The sequence below is a fragment of the Caretta caretta genome, chromosome 6 (assembly GCF_965140235.1).
Source record: "Caretta caretta isolate rCarCar2 chromosome 6, rCarCar1.hap1, whole genome shotgun sequence".
NCBI classification, from domain to species: domain Eukaryota; kingdom Metazoa; phylum Chordata; order Testudines; family Cheloniidae; genus Caretta; species Caretta caretta.
In genome coordinates this window covers 17,420,879-17,440,071 of record NC_134211.1, presented here as the reverse complement: position 1 = coordinate 17,440,071, position 19,193 = coordinate 17,420,879, and the positions used below count along the sequence as shown (strand labels likewise).

At 51.4% G+C, this 19,193-nt stretch overlaps 1 protein-coding gene across 4 annotated transcripts in view; it reads left to right on the top strand.

The window, feature by feature from the left end:
• Nucleotides 1–18,975, top strand: part of SIGIRR (single Ig and TIR domain containing) — a 31,360-nt gene extending 12,385 nt beyond the window's left edge. For 3 of the 4 annotated variants that reach the window (XM_075129292.1, XM_048855181.2, XM_048855183.2), the window contains exons 5-10: nt 1,367–1,507; nt 10,191–10,334; nt 10,984–11,086; nt 12,049–12,199; nt 15,893–16,067; nt 17,660–18,975. In XM_075129292.1, the coding sequence (XP_074985393.1) occupies nt 1,367–1,507; nt 10,191–10,334; nt 10,984–11,086; nt 12,049–12,199; nt 15,893–16,067; nt 17,660–17,865 (920 nt within the window). In that variant the 3' untranslated portion in view covers nt 17,866–18,975. The remainder of the gene's footprint in view (nt 1–1,366; nt 1,508–10,190; nt 10,335–10,983; nt 11,087–12,048; nt 12,200–15,892; nt 16,068–17,659) is intronic. The other variant, XM_075129291.1, reaches the window with a different exon arrangement.
• Nucleotides 18,976–19,193: the final 218 nt, after the last annotated feature.

Below are 19,193 nucleotides of genomic sequence, written 5' to 3'. Positions count from 1 at the left end.
TTGCAGCATTTTTTACCCAAGTCACAAGCCCCATGACTTTTACTAAATTTACCATGCCTGCTCCATGATTTTTGATTTAAAATCTGTTATGACAAGTCTGCAGCCCTAATCAGAGTCCATAAACCCACTGTTGTGTCGCACTCACACCATACCTGTTAAACAGGGAAGGACGGCCCTGGGATTGCTGCAGGGCTGAGGCTGACTAGTCCTCGGGCAGCCTGGCTGTAGAGTGAAGAGGCTGTTGTTTTGGCAGTAATGAAATAACCAGAGCATGAAGTCAGTTTAGCAGTGAGACTTTCACGGTGGGCTTGTCAAGACTCCCTTGGATCTCTGCCCTGTGAGCAAGAGGATACTTTGGAACCCCCCTTCTGGAGCAGTCCTGCTTGCCATGCTGCATACACTGAGTAATAACACAGCCACTGTGTGTGTGGAATTGCCCAGCCAGGACACTGAGTGGCAGGACCTACTTTGATTAGCTCTTGGGTTTAAAGGAACATGCAGTGTGCGTTAACCCTTTCAGGGACTTGCTGCGGCAAGTCCTAAACTTACTGCCAAATTTTCGCAGCTGTTGCTCTTTTGAAAGTAAACCCTCCAGCAATGAGACGCTATTGGCATGGGGGAGGGGGGGAGCAAAGGGGGCTTTATTATGTAAAGATGCTCTCTTTCAATATACTGACAGAATATGGTGCCATATGATGGCACCGTAACCTGAAGCCCTGGAGAAGGGGCTGCCTCCAGGAGGCTAGTCACTTAGGTCAAGACTTCTTTGTTTTAAAGAACTGTGAGAAGGAGTTGATGATGGGGAATCTCTGGATTCAGCCCAACTGAACATAGTCTCTCCAGATTTGTGGTGTGCGTGCGTGCAGGCATGGATGCCATAGTCAAGGGATTCATTAGTCCCATTCTGAAGAAGGAGAATTCAGCTCTGACACTGTGACTGACTGTAGCCAGGAAGCACCAAATATCCTGGACCCCAAACCCTCTCATCTGTTTCTAGGCTGCTGTCACAGTGTTTGGGGGCCCCTTTAGATCACGGAGCCTGTATCACCGATCACTGTGATCCTTCTTTAAGCTGAGGCAGCTGAGCCACTCTTCACGTTGGTGGCTAGAGCTGTAAAAAACCCATTAGATGAGAGTCCATCCCATGTACGTGCAGGGCAGCATCCACAGGCAGACGCTTCAACTGTTTTACTAGATTGTAATCTGACAACACGTGGTTTTAGCTAAGAGCTTTGAGGCCAGTAACCTCTGTTCAGTTCTTCCCTCTGCAGACCATAACCTACCCCAAATTCCTCATTCACCAAGGTATAAATTCCTTTAGTTCAAATGCTAAATGTACTGAAAATGCCCTTCCCTGTAATTGCAGAAGCTGCTGGACATGTGAGTGCAGTGCTGGCAGCCCTCCTCATCCTGGGGCTGCTGCTGCTCATGGCTGTGATCTATGTGAAGTGCCGCTTGAATATGCTGCTCTGGTACAGGAACCGTTACGGGGAGCTGGAGATCAATGGTAACCCTTAGGACTTTTGTGAATCTGGCTTTCAGTGCCATTTGCACTTTGGGTATGAGGGAGACGGGGAAAGACTAATGATCCAGACATTCCGGGCTTCTGCTGCTTCTCTAAAGGCTTCATGAGAAAGGGATTGGAAAGCAGACGTGAACTAGAATTGCCCCAGACCCAGGGGATCTTCCAGCCTCCACTTGCCCACAGGGTGACTCCCACCCAAGGGCCAGCCTGCCACCTCCTAGCTTGCCCAGAGTGCTCCATATAGCAGAGACTTTTTTTTTTTTTTTTTTAAGATAATCCCTAATGTGTCTGGATTGTGACTCCTTCTTCCTCTAATAGAGTCTCTCTCCTCTTGGTTTAGTACGTTGTGAACGGAGGCTACTCCGTATGTCGAGTTAAGGTTGAAGCTAGCTTCCTCTTAAAAGCATGATTTGTCAATCCACTCCACCACAGCCAAACCAATCAACTTGAAAATTCCTATACCACATCTCATCTGGAGGCTCAGTTCTTCAAAAAAGTTTGCAGCAAATCACTCAGGGAGTTTCAGGAATGACATTCTTCTTCGAGTGCTTGTTCACGTCGATTCCAGTCAGGTGTGCGCATGCTGCATGCACAGTCATTGTAAACTTTTTCCCCTTAGCAGCTCCCGTTGGGTCGGCTAGGGAGCCCCATGGAATGGTGCTCTCATGGTGCTCAATATATAACCCTGCTGACCTGACCCCACTTCAGTTCCTTCTTACTGTCTGTGGTAGCATTGGAAGTGCGTTCGCTTTCTTGCAGGTGTTCCCTTAGCCTATTACTTAGTCCTACCCAGTTTCTTGTTTTAGTAGTTAGTATAGAAATTGGAGAGTGGGATCATTCCTATCCCCTCACCCTGGGCTTCAGGGCATGCTTCAAGCCTAATAGTGATCCCCACGACTCGTGCCTGAAATGTCTAGGGGAGGTGCATCGGTCTGAGTGCTGCAAGATTTGTAAAGCTTTCAAGCCTAGAACTAGAAAGGAGTGTAACTTCGTTTAAAACAGTTACTGATGGAAGCTGCACTCCGTCCAGCGGCACCTGACTGCCAAGGCCCAGGCCTGAGCTCGGTGCGGAGCGCCCCGGTGTCTGTCTGCGAATTGGTGCCAAGGAACGACTACAGTGCGAGAGACCATCGGCACTGAAGATCCCCGGCACCGCAGCAAAGAGCGGTGCCCTGGCACCGATCCACATCTCCAGTGCCCCACAAGCGCCATAAGAAAGCAGACAGAGGGCGCGATCCTCAGAGAGTGAGACCATCAGGGGAGGCTTTGCTGCTCCAGAGGAAGGACTCAGCTCCCAAGCAGCAAGAGCTCGTGCTCTCGACTCTGGTGCCCAGTGACTCTCCGGCACCTCAGTGCCTGGTGGAGGTGTTGGAGCCCCCCTCCACCTCGGACACTTTCGAGGCTGCTAAGGAGCTCATCAGCACCTCAGCCCCTGGCCATTAGACAGAAGCCTCCAGTACCACCTAGATGGGTGCTGTCTAAAGACAAGCCCGTGTTGATGAGGCTCTTCTCGTCGCTGGACTGGCACTGTTCCAGGTCTCCATCGCCACAACACTCCCCAGCACCGGCCTCAGTACAAGATTGCATGACAGCGGGAGTGCAACGATCTATGTCATCAGCACCAAGGGGTCGGCACCAATCTCACACCCTTGCAGGGCTAGCACCGACACGTGGCACAGAAGCCCAGCAGCTCTTCCCCGGCACCGGACGCATGGCACCGGTCTCGGTCATGGGACTGCCGGCACTAATCCTCAGTGCGATCGTTGCATCACCAATCCCCAACCTCCTCTTCACGGCACTGACCATTGGCACAGGGGTTGTCAGCACTGCTGTGGTAGTCACCCTCGGGATCTTCGGATTCGGATGCCGACCCACATTACTCAAGGCGCAGTAGACCTAGATCCGGTAAGCACCTGCCGCACAATGGCCCTTCTGGACCCTCTGGGCTTACCATCAAGCCCAGGCTTCTAGGTTGGTGGCCCCGGGAAATCACCCTTCCCAGTCACCGATGGATAGACCTGCCCCTCGGGTTACAGAAGCGACCCTCTCCAGACCACCCCCTCATACTACAGAGGAGACGGCAGAACCGGCTCCTGAACCACCCATAGCCCAGGACACATCCGACCGGGTCGGACCAATGGAGAAGTCCAATGCAACCCAGGAACAACCCTGGCAGATACAGGGCCATGAGGACCCTGTCCCCACACTTGCTTCCTCATCATCCTCGCCTGATGAGGCAGTGGCAGGAGTGTCAGCTTCAGGTCCTCTGCCCATTGACCACAGGGTGCACCAGGACCTGCTCCGCTACATTGCCCGTAACATGGGCCTACAGGTGGAGGACCCAATGGTGGACATTTTTGCCCCAGAGGGTCCTTCCAGAGTGGCATTGCCTGTCATTAAAACTATCTATAACAATTATAATACCCTGTGGCAGACTCCAGCCTCCATTCCGCCTGCTGTGAGGGACGTGGAGAGAAAGTACTTCGTTCCCTCCAAGGGATAGGAGTATTTTTTTCTCCCACCCTTCCTCCCTGGTGGTCTCAGTGGTGAATGAGAAGGTGCGCCAGGGGCAACAAGCGCCAGCACCCAAGGCTAAGAAGGCCAAATGTATGGACCTCTTTGGCAGGAAAGTACATGCTACGGGGGGCCTACAGCTGAGGATAGCCAACCAGCAGGCTATCCTCAGCAGGTATAACTTTAACTCTTGGGACTCTATGTCCAGGTACAAAGAGTTGCTCCCCGCAGAGTCAAAAGCGGAGTTCTCAGCTCTGGTTGAAGCGGGGAAGGGAGCAGCCAGGACATCCCTACAGGCCTCCCTTGACTTGGCAGACTTGATGGCATGTACCATTTCCTCTGGGGTGGTCATGAGGAGAACCACATGGCTCCAAGCTTCTGGGCTTTCCCCGGAAGTTCAACAGACCCTGCAGGACCTTCCCTTTGAGGGTGTAGGGCTGTTTTCGGACCAGACAGACTCAAGGCTTCACAGCCTAAAAGACTCGAGGGCAACGATGAAATCTCTGGGGATGCACATGCCTGCTACCCAGAGAAAGCCTTTCAAGCCTCAACCTCAGCGGCAACAGAGGCAATACCAGCCCCGCCCGAGGCAGGATACATACCACCGTAGGGGCAGGAACAATAGGCGTACACCTTCTAACCCTCCCTCAGGCCAGGGGCAGGGCTTGACCAAGCCATCGTCGGGATCCAAACAAGGGTTTTGAAGGGACACCTGAGGACAGCGCACCCGCCACTATCCCGGATCCTTCCCCCACTTTCTGAACTGTCTATCCCACTTCTACCATGCGTGATCCCATATAGCATTGGACCGCTGGGTTCTTTGCATGATAGAAGTGGGATATGCTCTCTAATTCTGCTCCTCCCCATCCCTCCAACCCCCTTTCCCGTCCCTCTTCAGGGACCCTTCTCACGAACAACTCCTTAGCTAGGAGGTGCAATCGCTCCTCACCATAGGGACAGTGGAGGAGGTTCCTCAAGAGCTAAAGGACAAGGGATTCTACTTTCACTATTTCCTAATCCCCAAGGCAAAGGGGGGGTCTCAGACCCATCTTAGACCCACGAGGACTCAACCAGTTCATGGTACAGTTGAAGTTCCGAATGGTCTCCCTGAGCACGATTATCACTTCCCTGGATCTGGGGGAATGGTATGCCACCCTCGACATGAAAGACACGTACTTTCATATAGCCATTTGGCTGGCCCACAGATGTTTCCTGAGGTTTGTTGTTGACCGCATACACTATCAGTTCACGGTGCTCCTATTCGGTTTATCGACGGCCTTTCAGGTGTTCACCAAGTGCATGTTGGTGGTCGCAGCTTTTCTCTGCAAGAGATAGATACAGATGTATCCCTACTTCAACGACTGGCTTCTGCGGGGGCGCTCCAGGGAGCAGGTGGAGTCCTAGGTCTGGTTAGTCAGAGAGACCTTCCAGAGACTAGGTCTCCTCCTCAACGTGGACAAGTCAACGCTGTCACCGACCCAATGAATAGAATTCATTTGGGGCGGTGCTGGACTCGGTTCAGGCAAGAGCCATACTACCAGAGTCCAGATTTCAGGCGCTGACAGGCGTCATTCAGACTCTCAGGTGATACCCCACCCAACCGCGAGGACATGCCTCAGTCTCCTGGGACACATGGCGACATGCACCTATGTGGTCAGGCATGCCAGGCTGAGGCTCAGACCACTCCAGGTGTGGCTCGCCTCAGCTTATCACCCAGGTCGAGACAATTTGGATTCAGTAGTAACGGTGCCAGAGTGAGTCTTAGATGTCCTATGCTGGTGGCTGGACCCTCGCATGGGACTCCTTCGCAGACCATTCAGCACCCCTCAACTGTCCATGACCTTAGTAACGGGTTGGGAGACCCAGCTGGGAGACATACAGACTAAGGGCAGGTGGTCGCAGTTCAAGTTCCCACTTCACATCATTATGAAGGAGCTCAGAGCAGTGAGACTAGCCTGCCAGACCTTCCATACCAGAATACAGGGTCCATGCATGGCAGTGCTGACTGACACCACCGCCATGTTTTACATAAACAAGCAGGGCAGGAGGCTGTCCAGCTGTGGGATTTTGGTATAGCCCACTCCATTCACGGAATGCATGGAATCGGTGAGGGAGGTGCTGCTGGAGGTGTCCTATCTCCCTGGAGTACGGAATGAGCTTGCAGACCACCTCAGCAGGTTGTTTCGCAACCATGAGTGGTCCATCCGGCCAGATGTCATACATTCCATCTTCCAAAGGTGCAGGTTTCCCCAGGTAGACCTGTTCGCCACCAGGAGCAACAGGAAGTGTCCAACATTTTGCTCTTTCCAAAAGCACAGTCCGGGCTTTATCTTGGACGTGTTCATATTACCTTGGGGGACCGTCTAATGTATGCTTTCCTGCCGATACCACTCGTCCACAAGGTACTGCTCAAGATCTACAGAGACAAGGCGGAGGTAATTCTGCTGACTCCGGTGTGGCCATGCCAACACTGGTACACCACACTCCTGGACCAGTCAGTGAACATCCCAATCGCACTGCCACCCCCAATCTGATCACACCAGACCACGGTCGCCTCCTTCACCCGGACCTCCAGTCCTTCCATCTTGTGGCTCAGAAGCTTCATAGCTAAACCCAATGGAGCTCCAATGCATGGAATTGGTGAGGGAGGTGCTTCTTGGTAGCAGGAAACTTTCCACGAGGGCCACTTACCTATCTAAGTGGAAAAGGTTCTCATGCTGGTGTGAGCGCAGTCGCCTGCCTCCACTTCGGGCATGTATACCGTTCATCCTGGAGTATCTACTGCATCTGAAGCAGCAAGGTTTGGCCGGATCATCCATCAGAGTACATCTTGCGGCCATCTTGGCGTTCCATCCGGGAGAGTTGGGGCGCTTGGTATTTGCCAACCTTATGGTGGGCCATTTCCTGAAAGGCATGGAAAGGCTATGTCCACAGTCCCGACCACTGGTACCTGCTTGGGATTTCATTCTGGTCCTCACTAGGCTAATGGGGCCCCATTCAAACCACTGGCTACATGCTCCCTTCTGTATCTCTCGTGGAAGGTGGCATTCCTAGTTGCTATCACATCAGCCAGGAGGGTGTCAGAGTTAAAAGCGTTGGCCTCCAACCCCCGCTACACAGTCTTCCATAAGGACAAAGTACAACTCAGGCTGCATCCGGCCTTCCTGCCCAAGGTGGTATCCCAATTCCACATTGGCCAAGACATTTTTCTACCAGTCTTCTATCTCAAGCCACATGCTACTGCACAGGAGCAGAGGCTTCACTCGCTAGCTATGTGGAGAGTGCTAGCATTCTAGACTGGGTGCATAAAGCCTTTCAGGAAGTCAAAACAGCTGTTTGTAGCAGTGGCAGACTGGATGAAGGGGCCTCTGGTCTCCTCACAATGCATTTCTTCCTGGATCAGGGACTGCATCCGTACCTGCTACGACCTCGCCAAGATCCCAGCCCGCGCTATTACAGCCCACTCAACACGAGCTGAAGCGTCGTCTGCCACGTTCCTGGCCCAGGTGCCCATCCAGGAGATCTGCAGAGCGGCAACCTGGTCCTCGGTGCACACGTTTACCACCCACTATGCCATCACCCAGCATGCTAGAGAGGATGCAGGGTGGTTCTCCAATCAGTGATTCCTTAACTCTGAGTCGTCCCCCGCAGGGAGAGCTTGGGAGTCACCTGATTGGAATCGACGTGAACAAACACTCGAAGAAGAAAAGACGGTTACTCACCTTGTAACTGTTGTTCTTCGAGATGTGTTGTTCACTTCCATTCTAATAACCACCCTCCTTCCCCCTGCCGGAATAGCCGGCAAGAAGGGACTGAAGGGGGGTCGGGTTGGCAGGGCCCTATATTGAATGCCATGAGGGCACCACTCCAGGAGGCTCCCTAGCTGACCCAAGGGGAGCTGCTGAGGGAAAAAGTTTCCGACGACCGTGCATGCAGCGCACGCGCACCTGATTGGAATGGACGTGAACACCACATCTGAAAGAACAACATTACAAGAAGGTGAGTAACTGTCTTTTTTCCCCTGTGATTTCTTTAAAAAGATACACGTGTGAACTTAAGATGCTGTGTAAGTGATTCTATGTTCCTAAAAAGATACAATGGCATTCACTTTACAGAGTTTCTGTATTCTTATGAAAACTGGTACTGTTTCTTTAACTCTTATGAAAGACACTTTTCACTGTTAAGCCTTGTCTACACACGTCTGCACCAGTTTATGTAAACCAGTTCAAATACTTCTGTAGATACTTACTTCAGTTTAAAAATGGCTGTTCTAGTACATCCTTACCTGAGTGCCCCCTTCGAGCATTGTGCAGTGCAGCCTCAGTTTCCCAGCGGTTCTTCCTCTGCTCCGCCCAGCCTCCAGCACTTTCTGGGTGGCAGAGACTTAGCCCCCTGGCTAGGTGACTTGCAGTTCTACCCCTTCCAGGGCACTCAAAATCCAAAATAAGCCTAAAGCAATATGAAATTAACCTCTTCTCCGTTCCAGGAGATGTGCTAGACATCAGTCTTCCCCAGTCTCTGGCCTTAGCCAGCCTTCTCTCCCACAGTGAGAGCCTAGCATCTGGGCTCTCTGTCTGCTCCCCAAGGGCCCAGGCCTCTTCCTGTTAAACCCCTCCCTGGAAGCCTGCTTCCTGCTCCAGGTGTCTCCAGTTGGGCTGATTTGGCCTTTGATAGCCAATTTACCCTCTTCCTGTCTTGCATTCCCCATTATAGGTCCAGTTGTGGTTTAGATTGAATCTGTTCCCATTCAACTTTTGCTCCAGTTGAACTAAATTGGTTTAAGTAACACCTTAAGTTAAATCAGTGCAACCCATCTTGAAGACAAGACCTTTAGGATTATTGTCAAAGTGAAGCTGGTAAGTGATTCTGTAGCAGAAGGTATTACAGGTTAGAAATCCTAGGAATTCCACTCTACAGAAACACCTAAACATTGGAAAGTTGGCAAATACATAAGTCACCTAGACATCCTTAACTCTTCCCCATTGTGCCATCAGCACACAGATAATCTTTGCAGTCCGTCACAAAAGTTCAGTATGATTTTTTTTGCAGTCATTAATGAGATGTCCCTGAGTAATGGACGGATAAAGTGTTCTCCAGGTTTCTGGTTGTTAGTGTGGTGGGGCAGAGTTAAGATTGTTTGGGTGACCTTAATTCTGTATTATCCACTGTCTTGGCTAAATTTTTATTTGGGACTTTTTGTTGTCATTTCTTTAAAATTGCAATACTCTTAAGGATTTTTCGCTCAAAATATATAATGGATTCTTTCAACATTAACTCAAATTATGGTTGTTTGCAAGGTTGCCATAGCCATATTTGGTCCCAGGATATGAGAGGTAGGTGAGATGATGTCTTTTATTGGACCATCTTCTGATGGTGAAAGGTACAAGCTTGTACCTTCCACCAACAGAAGTTGGTCCATAAAAGATATTACCTCACTTACTTTGTCTCTCTAATTATGGTGTCTTTTTAGAATCTGGGAATACTAGGAGTATGTGCATGTGTATTTTATCTCCTATTTCTGCGTATTAAAAAGTACATCAGTATAGAGATGGTGAGAACTGATGAAGACAGATACTTGGGACCATTGCCAGGGTTGCTGTGGGACTTGTATTACAGTGCACCCACCATCTGCTTGGTGCTCTTCAAAGCATCTACGAAGAGATAGTTCTTGTCCCAAAAAAACCATGTGGTCTGCTAGCACAAACCAGTGGTAATAACAAGTATAGTCCTCTTTGGGGAAAGAATTTGGATGATGTCACCAGGACACTGGGGTGTAAGATCAGGTCCCGCTCCAGTTCCTGCCTTGCTCCTCTCAGGGGGACAAGTACATTTTAAAGTCCACCCCTGCAACTTTCTGGTCCATGTGGCTGGGATTTTGGGTTTTCTATATGGTGAGTTTTTCAGTGTCGTTAAAAATCCTGGAAGTAGCTCCATCTAGTGACACAGCAATTCGTATGCAAGTTAACACAGGTGCCCTGCCCCAAAGAGATTCCAGCCTGAGGTGTCTTAGCAATGCCTTCCCCAGTTGGGAAGCTTATAGGAAACTGGCTGTCTGTGCTGACAAACTGAGCTCTGTATCTGCCACGCTGTAATGTTAAGTGTGTCTTTTGCCACCCCCATTCTCCCTTGCTCTGCTGGGCACTTTTCACAGATGGGAAGCTGTATGATGCGTATGTGTCTTATGCAAACTCCCCGGACGACAGGAAGTTTGTGAACTTCATTATGAAGCCGCAGCTGGAGAACCGTCACGGCTACAAGCTCTTCCTGGATGATAAGACCATTCTACCCAACTCAGGTATGGACCATCCCAGACGCTGCCAGGCCACAGGTTAGATGGGAGGCAAATGGACATACTCCCACTGCTGGGAAGTCAGCCTGGACCTTAGGTTAATGAACCTGCCCTTTAGGACCCAGGAAGCATCACCCGGCATAGCAGATCTGCTCTCTGGTATGCCACTTCCCTTTGCTCTCCCACACACCTTGCTGTCAAAGATTACAAACACAAACTGATTCAGAATGCTGTGATGTCAATAGCCGAGTGTTTTAGAGATGGGAAAAGAGAGGCACTGAAAGGTCAAGTGTTCCCTCCAACGTCATATAACAATTCCGTGAGAGAGTTGGGGATGGAACCCAGGAGTCCTGACACCTGGTCCCCTGCTATAATCACTGGGAAACACTTTCTTCAGATCCGGCAGTGTAACCTGAGTCTGGGAGAGGAGCACTTTACTCTCTAAGACAGGCTGGGTTATGAATTCAACTGTTTGAGAGACTGTGGACCTCTTTGTGAGGACACCCTGTTGCCCTCAGTTTGGGTTCGGATGCTAAGGCAGGCCATTCCTGGAGAGGAGGAGGAGGAATAGTGAAGTGCTGGTGGCCCATTCTGGCTCTGCTTAGTCTTTGCCGTGGCTGTGACTGTGAATCTCATTCCTATCCTACTCCTGTAGAGCCTTCAGCAGACCTGATTATGAACGTGAGCCGGTGCCGGCGCCTCATTGTGGTTCTCTCGTATGCATACCTGGAGCAAGATTGGTGCATCAACAACTTCAGGTAACTGGCTGGTCACTGAGCAGGGTTCTAGGCTGCTGCTTTGCTCTCCTAGTAGCACAGAGGTAGTTCTCACTAGATTGTCAGAATGACTGCATGGCAGACTGCACCCTTGTTCTTCTCCCCCCTCTGCAATCCAGTCATGTTATTCCTCCTCTTCCTCCTCCACGCTGCTGGGGTGCCCAGCAGTGGAGTCACTGAGAGCACAGGAGAGAGTCTCCCTGCTCTCAGTTCCTATGTCTGGTGCCACAGCAGCCTGTGGTGGCTGTGAGAGCAACTGCAAGTAAGTCCTTCTCGGTGACCTAGAGCATGCTCAGTACAGACAGAATCTTCAGAGTGTTTAGCAACCAAACTCTAACAAGTCTCTACTGAGCATGTGCAAACTGCAATTTTTCCCAGGCCAGGTTCGGGTGTATTTTCCTAGGAGCAGCAAAAGGCACATCCTGGGCACCATGGTGACCTCCTCCCAATCCCACCAAATTTCAAGTCTCTTGTTCGAAAGCAAGAGCTTCTGAATGAAACTATTGTAAGATATTCTTTTTTAAAGAAAGGTGAAAAAAAAATTCTTCCCTAATCTCGTTCTCTGAAATGGTTAAACTTTTTAGCTCAAACTTTCTAAAACATTTGCTAGACACGTGACATGAAAAATTCCAGTCCAAACTGTGAAAGTTTGCCAAAGTTATAAGCAAATTAATGTAATCTTATCATAGACAGTATTGGGCAATCTTAACAAAAGGCATCTCTTCCAGCTCCACCTATAATGTGGTTACAAGCCCTAAAAACCTTGCCTCTATTGTCCTTACTCCAGCTTCCAAAACAGTTAGCTTCCAAGCCAACGCTCACTGAAGTCAATGGGAGTCTTTCCATTGCTTTGCAGTTGGTCAGGGCAATGAAGAGATGGGTAAGCTGAACAGGCGTGATTCATTGCACTCCTAACTCCCTGAAATGGTTGCCTTGTATTGCAGGGACGGCCTGTTGAGGCTGTTGGAACTGTCCCAAAGACCCATCTTTGTCGCCTTTGAAAGCCAGTATCGGGAGATAGAGCATGTGGCCATTAACGTGCTGAAGCAGCACAAGAATGCTCTGACCTTACTGCTCTGGCGGGCCGGCTCAATGGTAAGCTGTGAGTGGGGTGGGAGCGGACGGCTCTGGTCAGTGAGGTTTCTCACAGTACTGATGAAAGGCTCTGGGTACCACTCTCCTTGACAAAGCAGCATTCCAAACTTTACAAGAAGCACTGACAATCAAACGTGGTTCTCTGTGGTGGAGGGCCTGAGACATTCCCTCTGCTCACTGACCTCACAATGGTGTGTGCCAAGGCCACTCTGCTACTCCAGAGCTTGAAAAATAGAGCGAGATGGGCTGAGTGGGGTCTTCAGGATTTTCCCCGCTGAACTCTGCTGGGACACTTCACTGTCCCGCCCCATACATCCCTCCTCTTGGCATCTGCTATGATTACTCAAGCCCTATGACTGGGAAGGCAAGCCAACTCCAATTAGTTGTCAGTTCCTGGCCACTAAGAGATGCTGCAGCCTCCCTTTCTGAAGGCAGGTAGCGCCACTTCAACCCTGCTGAGGTAACAGAGAAACCAGAGATTCTCCCAAACCCACACAGACTGTATCCTACTGCCAGGAGAGGTGCTGAACTGTCCGGCCAAGCCTATTGCTACTCAGGGCTAGTCTACGTTAGAAGCGCTACAGCGTTGCAGCTGCGCCGATGCAGCACATCTGGAGACGATGCTCTACGTCGATGGGCGAGAGCTCTCCTGTCGGTAGACTAAAACCACCTCCATGAGAGGCGGTAGCTCTGTCGACAGAAGAAGCTCTCCCGACGACATAGCATTGTCCACGCCAGTGTAACTTACGTCCTTCAACAGGGTGGCTATTCATACCCTGGGCGATCTAAGTTATACCAGCTCAAGTGGGAGTGTGTACAAGCCCTTAGGCAGCCTTGCTGGACGTGTCCTGCAATACCAGAATTAGAGCGCCATGGCCTTTGAACCTCTTGGCTGCTGCCCTGGGCTCCCTGCACTGCAGCTCTCCTTGAGAAGCCCTCTGGCCACTGACACATTACCCACATTAATTGCTGGCTGGGGTTTCTCACAAAGAACAGTAAATCCTGTAAGCCACGTAATCCTCCCTTGCCTGGAAGCTCAGAGGCAAAGAAGCATGGAGTTTCGTAGAAGTGCTGTAGCTCCAGGTAGTGACCCAGATGGCCACGTGGTGGCACCATAACCTGAGAGATGGCAATGGGCAGTAGGTTAAGAGATGTCTCCACATGCTACAATGCTGGGGAAGGATCATCATCTCCAAACAGACACGGAGGCTACGGGACAGATTTTCAGAAGCGCTTAGCTCCCATTGAGAACAACGAGAGCTGCTGGGTGCTGAGGACTTTTGAAACTCGGGCTGTAAATGACTTGCCCAGAGACACACATCAAATCAGTGGCAGAGCTGGAACAGAGCCCCAGTCTCCTGTCTGCGTGCAGGAATGACCACACTTACCCAGGCTGCCTTTGTGGATGTGGTAATGGGATGGAGAAGTTAGATACACAATTGTGCAGGAGATTGGATGTCTAACAGTGTAAAGAGTGAGGCCCACAGTGACAGTAGAGCATTTTTAAACCACTCCCTACAATTAATAACGTTTCCTCTTCAGTCATGTTATCGAAAGCTACATTCCCAGCGGTGCTCCTCTTCAGAGATCAGCATGGACTCCCCTGGTGCCACTCACTTGGCTGTAGACTCCTCTCCAGTTCTCGGAGAGAGGTTGGGTGTACGCTGTTAGCGTTTGGGCTCTCTCATTAGACTAGCCATGTTCCCCTGTGTACCTGACACAGGATGACTCAGGATGGAGCCAACCATTTCAACCCTTTGGCTCATTGTGTTCATGGGAACACACTGCCTTTCTCACATGGCTTTGACATGTGCATCCAAAGCCAAGTTTAATCTTTGGCTTTCACTACCAAGAGCATTTTAGGGCTGGCTTGTCCCTGGCCCTTGCGCGCCCCACTTATGGGACAGGAACAGCTAATCCCCACATTTGGGGAAAATGCTGGAACTACTTTCTCTGCACTACTGGGGGCACAGCTTGAAGGTGTGGGGGCAAAGAGCGGTAGCACCATGTCCTCACCTACCTCTCCTACTTCCCCACTATGCATGCTCCCTGGAGCTCTGGGTGGATTTTGGCTCTAATTTCAGACCAGAAGTGCTCAGTTCACAAGTCAAATGTGAATTCTAACAGCCAACCCCAAACTCATACTGGGCTCTTTCCCTCCCTGCACCATCACCAGCAATAGGGGCCCTGCAGGCCTAACTCTGCCTTCAGTGCAGCTGGTGTAACCCCCGTCTTCCTCTCCTCGGCTATGCCAGTGCAAGCCACGGAAGGCTAATGAGTTTGCACAGATGTAAGCAGGGAAGGCATCATGCAGAATCATTATTCCTGGTGACGATGCAGAAGAAGGAAAGACTCCACTGTCAAATCCCAGAACCCAGGATCTGGCAGTTACAAGAGCCAGGACCTTGGCTTTGAACTCAGCGACACACACAGGATCTGGAGCCCCGTTCTGTCCAAGGGAGACCTGCACTTTAACTCTCTCCAGAGCAGCGTGTTTGGGACTAGAAAGCTAGCTTGGAAAACTGGACAGAAGCTTTCTCTTGGGCCTAAAATGAAGTCCTGCTGCTTCCCACAGCTGTTTCTTTTTGAAACCCAAGCCTAGACCTGCAGCTTCTAGCCTCCATACAGTCTCAGCAGTTCTGCCAGGATCTCCACCCAGGTTCTGCTAGTTTTTCCTGATCCCAGCTTGGCGAGAGGCCATCTTCTGAATACAGCCTTTGCCAGAGCTCTGTTGCTGGGGCTTCAGACATGTGCAGGGACACGCCCTTGCTGGCACTAGGGAGCTGTACTGCTGGAGCAGCCCTGCCAGAGTGAAGGAGCACTGAACAAATGCAAGGCCCCCTCCAGCTTCAAGAAGAAAGCATTGCACACGCCAGACGGCCAGTGTCCGAGACGGCAGGCCCCATCCACACTTGCCCCTGACTGAAGGGGTTTGGAAGCTTCTTGGAGCTGGATTGGTCAGATCTCAGGCACTTCTGTACAGCATTTACTCCTCCAGAATTGATCCTGGCACTGCGGATAAGGTAGCACCGAATGCTTCTTGGTTCCGATAATGTGCAATTCCCAGTGAAGAGACAGGATTACACTGTTCCCCTGCTCTCTGTGGGACCCAGGAGTGTGGGGAATGCCCAGAAAGGGCAGAAGTTTGTGGGAGGAAGATGCTCTGGTGGATAGAACAGAGGACATCTAGTCAGGGGACCTGGGTTCTATTCCCTGCTCTCAGTTGCACCGCTGACCTGCTGGGTACCTTCTCTGGGGAAGGGACTTCCCCTCTGTGCCTCATTTCCCCTTCCACCCTTTGGCTGCCTTGTGTGTCTAGACTATGCTTGGTGGGGTAAGGACTGTCCCTTCCTGCAGCCACAGACAGGGCTAACACAATGGGGTCTTGGGCGCGGCTGGGGCCTCTAGGCTTGACAGAATACAAATTTTAAAAAAGTTCCATTTTCCTCTGATTTTTTGGCTGAGTTTCCAGCTCCCTCTGCCCAAAAAGGAGTTCTGTCTCCATAAACTTTTCAGGAGCCAGACCTGCTGCATGTGTCACAGCTCATATGCCCCAAGAATGTGCTCAGCAAGTAGGTGTTGAAACTTGTCCAGAGACGTGTCAGGGGTTGCGGGGCTTTGCACTCGGCGAAGGATATGGCTCGAACAGAGCTTGGAGGGGAATGCAACCAGGGTTCTCCCTCTTCCTTACAGACCCCGTCGTCAGATTTCTGGAAGGAGTTGTGCCTGGCTCTGCCACGGAAGGTGTCCTACCAGGGGATCATGGCGGACCCTCAGATCCAGCTCGAGGAGGACAAGGACCCCATGCTGATTCTCCACAGCAGCTACTTGGAGTACCGAGGAGACCCACATCCTGAGGGAGACCTGGGTACCGTAACCATCTGTCTGTGTTCTTATATGGCTCCCATTGCCATAGTTTCTGAGCCCCATTCTATAAAGGGGGTGTCACAATACACTGGCTGGGCTGCAGCCACTTATTCCATGAACACCTAGTGTCTAGGAACCTGCACCCATAGGGCCAGACTTCCCTGGGGTATGTGCCCCTCCCGCTGGTATTCCGCACATGGAGCTGGGCTCAAGTAGGAGCAAAGTTCACCCCTCAGAGCACCATTTCCAACCTCACGTCTGAGGTTACAGCCAGGATTAGTGGACTGAGCAATGACAAAGGGCCATTGATAGCCATCTCAACAGTTCCTCCTTCCCCATCTCTCTGCATCTGCCTGCTGGAGCCTTGCACTCTGACCTGCCCCCCATAGAGGTGGCTGTGAGTTTCCTTCCCAGTCCCCCAGGGCTGTCCTTGCCATTGACTTTGGATTGGGTTTGATGTGCTTAAATCCTGATCGGCTACCCGTTTCTAACACAAGATATTCATGCCTGGGACTAACTAAATCACCCTGGACGGCCACCAACCCCAGCTCCTCCCCTTTACCCCCAACATGCACACGGGCCACCTACTCTTCCCTTTCGGCCTCTTGGGGAGAGCCCCGCAGTTTACTAGGGCTCTGAGAAGCGCAGAGGAATTGGAGGCCCCATCCCTTTCCCTGTGCAGGCTGAAGCAGTCTAATACCCTCCAAGTCACCACGTCAAAGAGAGCACGGGCTAAAGAGAAGGGAAAGGTTGTACCAGTGGCTATTCGCTTCCTTCCCAGGCCGAAAAGAGAGTGAGGCTTGCTGGGCCTTGTCTCTTCCCAAGCCTCTGGAAGAGCTGCTGCTGGCTGGAGTAGTGGGAGGGAGGTATGCTTACCGGTATCTGCCCCAAAGGTCTTGGAGAGGCAGTCCAGGGTTTGTTAACACATGCTGAGTTGCCAGGAAATATATTTTAATTTTAGTCACAGGATTCAAGTAAGTCCTGTGCTTATAAAAGATTTACAAGCAGCTGGCATCGCAGAGCTCAGCTTGTTTGCGCCCAGTGATTGTCTTGTTAGGAGGAGAGTGGAGAAATGATGGGCTTGGCACAGCTGGCTGGAGTTCAGACAGGAGCACTGCGGTTATTCTGCCAGGTGCTCTTTGCCGCCTGACAGCAAGTTGTCAGGCCTCAGGCACCCAAGTGTCAGGAACAGGAGTTACTGGTTGTGTGCTGCATCCCCACACAAGGCATGGCAAAGCTCCCCTTCTTCGGCTAGTGCAGCAGTGTGCTAGGATCCTGGGGCAGCCTTGTTCTCTAGCTTTGCAGGGCACTGGCAAGGAGATTGGGAAGACTGTGACGGGAAGATGTGGCAACAGCTCTTCACTAGGAGGAACAGTTAGTTCCTGGGTTTTTTAACTTCCTGTTCTTCCGCTGTTGGCTGGTATGGATTGACCCTAGAATTGCTGTTCTGTGGTAGGAAAGCCCTGTAGTCTCTATCAAAATCCCCGTTCCACCCTCAAAGCAAGCCAGAACTCCTGGGATTCCCACAGAGTAGGAGTGGCTGGGGGTCCTGTTCCCCATCCCCCACCGATCTGTACTCTCTCTCCATCCCAGCAGGTGTCCGTGGGTCCATTTTAAGGGGCCCTCCGCCCCCTCGAATGACTGGCCCTGATGGACCACCAGCATTAGCAGCTGGCATCATGGAAGAAGTGCAGCTGGAAGAGGGCCAGAGGAGTGAAATAGACATCTCTGACCTCGGCTCACGCAACTACGGAGCAAGGACAGACTTCTACTGCCTCGTGACAGAAGACGACCTCTGAGAGGGAGAGCAGAGACGGTGGGATTATTGCTCCCATGGGACTGGCCATCTTGGTGTCCCTTTAGCAGGAAATGCTGCTCAGCTAGTTTCTTTAACCCAGAGGCCTGGTCAGCACTCCCATTCTGGGGTGTTCTCTATGGGGCAGTCAAGGCAGGGGAAAGGGCTGACTTTCTACCCACTCACTGAAGCCTTACAGTCCCATCTAAATGCTGGGGATCTTAGTTTTTGCACCTGTTCAGGACCAAGAGAAATTGTTAGGAACGAAGAATTCAGCCTGGAATGGGCTGAAAGAGACTGGGGGGAGGGGGGGTGGCGGCGAGGGAAAAGCCCAGGGAAAACTGGTGCGCTGAGGTGGGCCATGGCATTGCAGATGGTGAGGGCTGTCTCTGTGATTGCTAGAACCATGAGGGGGGCATTGCAGTAACAGATGCCAAGGAGGGGCTGGATTTTGTTGTGGCCATTGGGTACCGAGATACTGCGTCATGTGGTACCTGGCAAGCACGGAGTTCCTGGCTGTCCCACGGCACGGGGTCTAGTGGTGACTGGGTTGGGGGGGACACCACCAGCAGGGCTAAGGATGGGGTCACCTAGAAAGGGGACTGGGATTTGTAGTGAGAAATGTAGAGCCATAGGACAGCGTAGCACTGTTGCAGCAAATGCACATGGAGGCCTCAGCCAGCAGCTGGAGCTAGTGTGTGGATAAGAGGCCAGACAGCGCAAAGGTCTGATGGGAGTTGGGGGGACCTAACTCAGCCTCAGGACTGAAGGACAGAGACAGCCAGGGGCGTTAAAGCAGCTTGAGGGCAGACACCAGAAAAACCCAGGGGACTGAAAGCAGAGGCTGATCCTCCCCTGCTGCATGGTTGGTTACTCAGGGATTCTTGTACCACCAGCACTTCAGCAGGGGCCATTTCCTGTGAAGGAGCAAGAGCAGGGACGTGTCGCTCTCTCCAGGAAGTGCCCTGTAACGGCATCGCTCACCGGCAGGCTTTACAGCGCTGCTCCTTAGGGACCGACAGGTCGGCTTTGGAAAGGGTTTCCTTGATTCACAGAGCCGCTTTGCTCTTTCTTCTTTTTGAAATACAATTAAAATAACTGCTGTTTTAAGCTACTCTTGGCCTTTTCCCTCCACCAGCAGTTTTAGGAGAGGATGGAAGTTGTGAGCTCTTTGTGTAAGGAGGGCTGGGATCTCACGTTCTTCCCTCTTTGGGCAGTGACATGCAGCCCCAGGGAGAGCTACTCCTAGGCCAAGGGCTTGTAGTAGCAGGAAACGGGGCAGAGCCTAGTGGAGACTCAGGACTGGAATAGCAGGGGGGCTGCAGGTCAGGA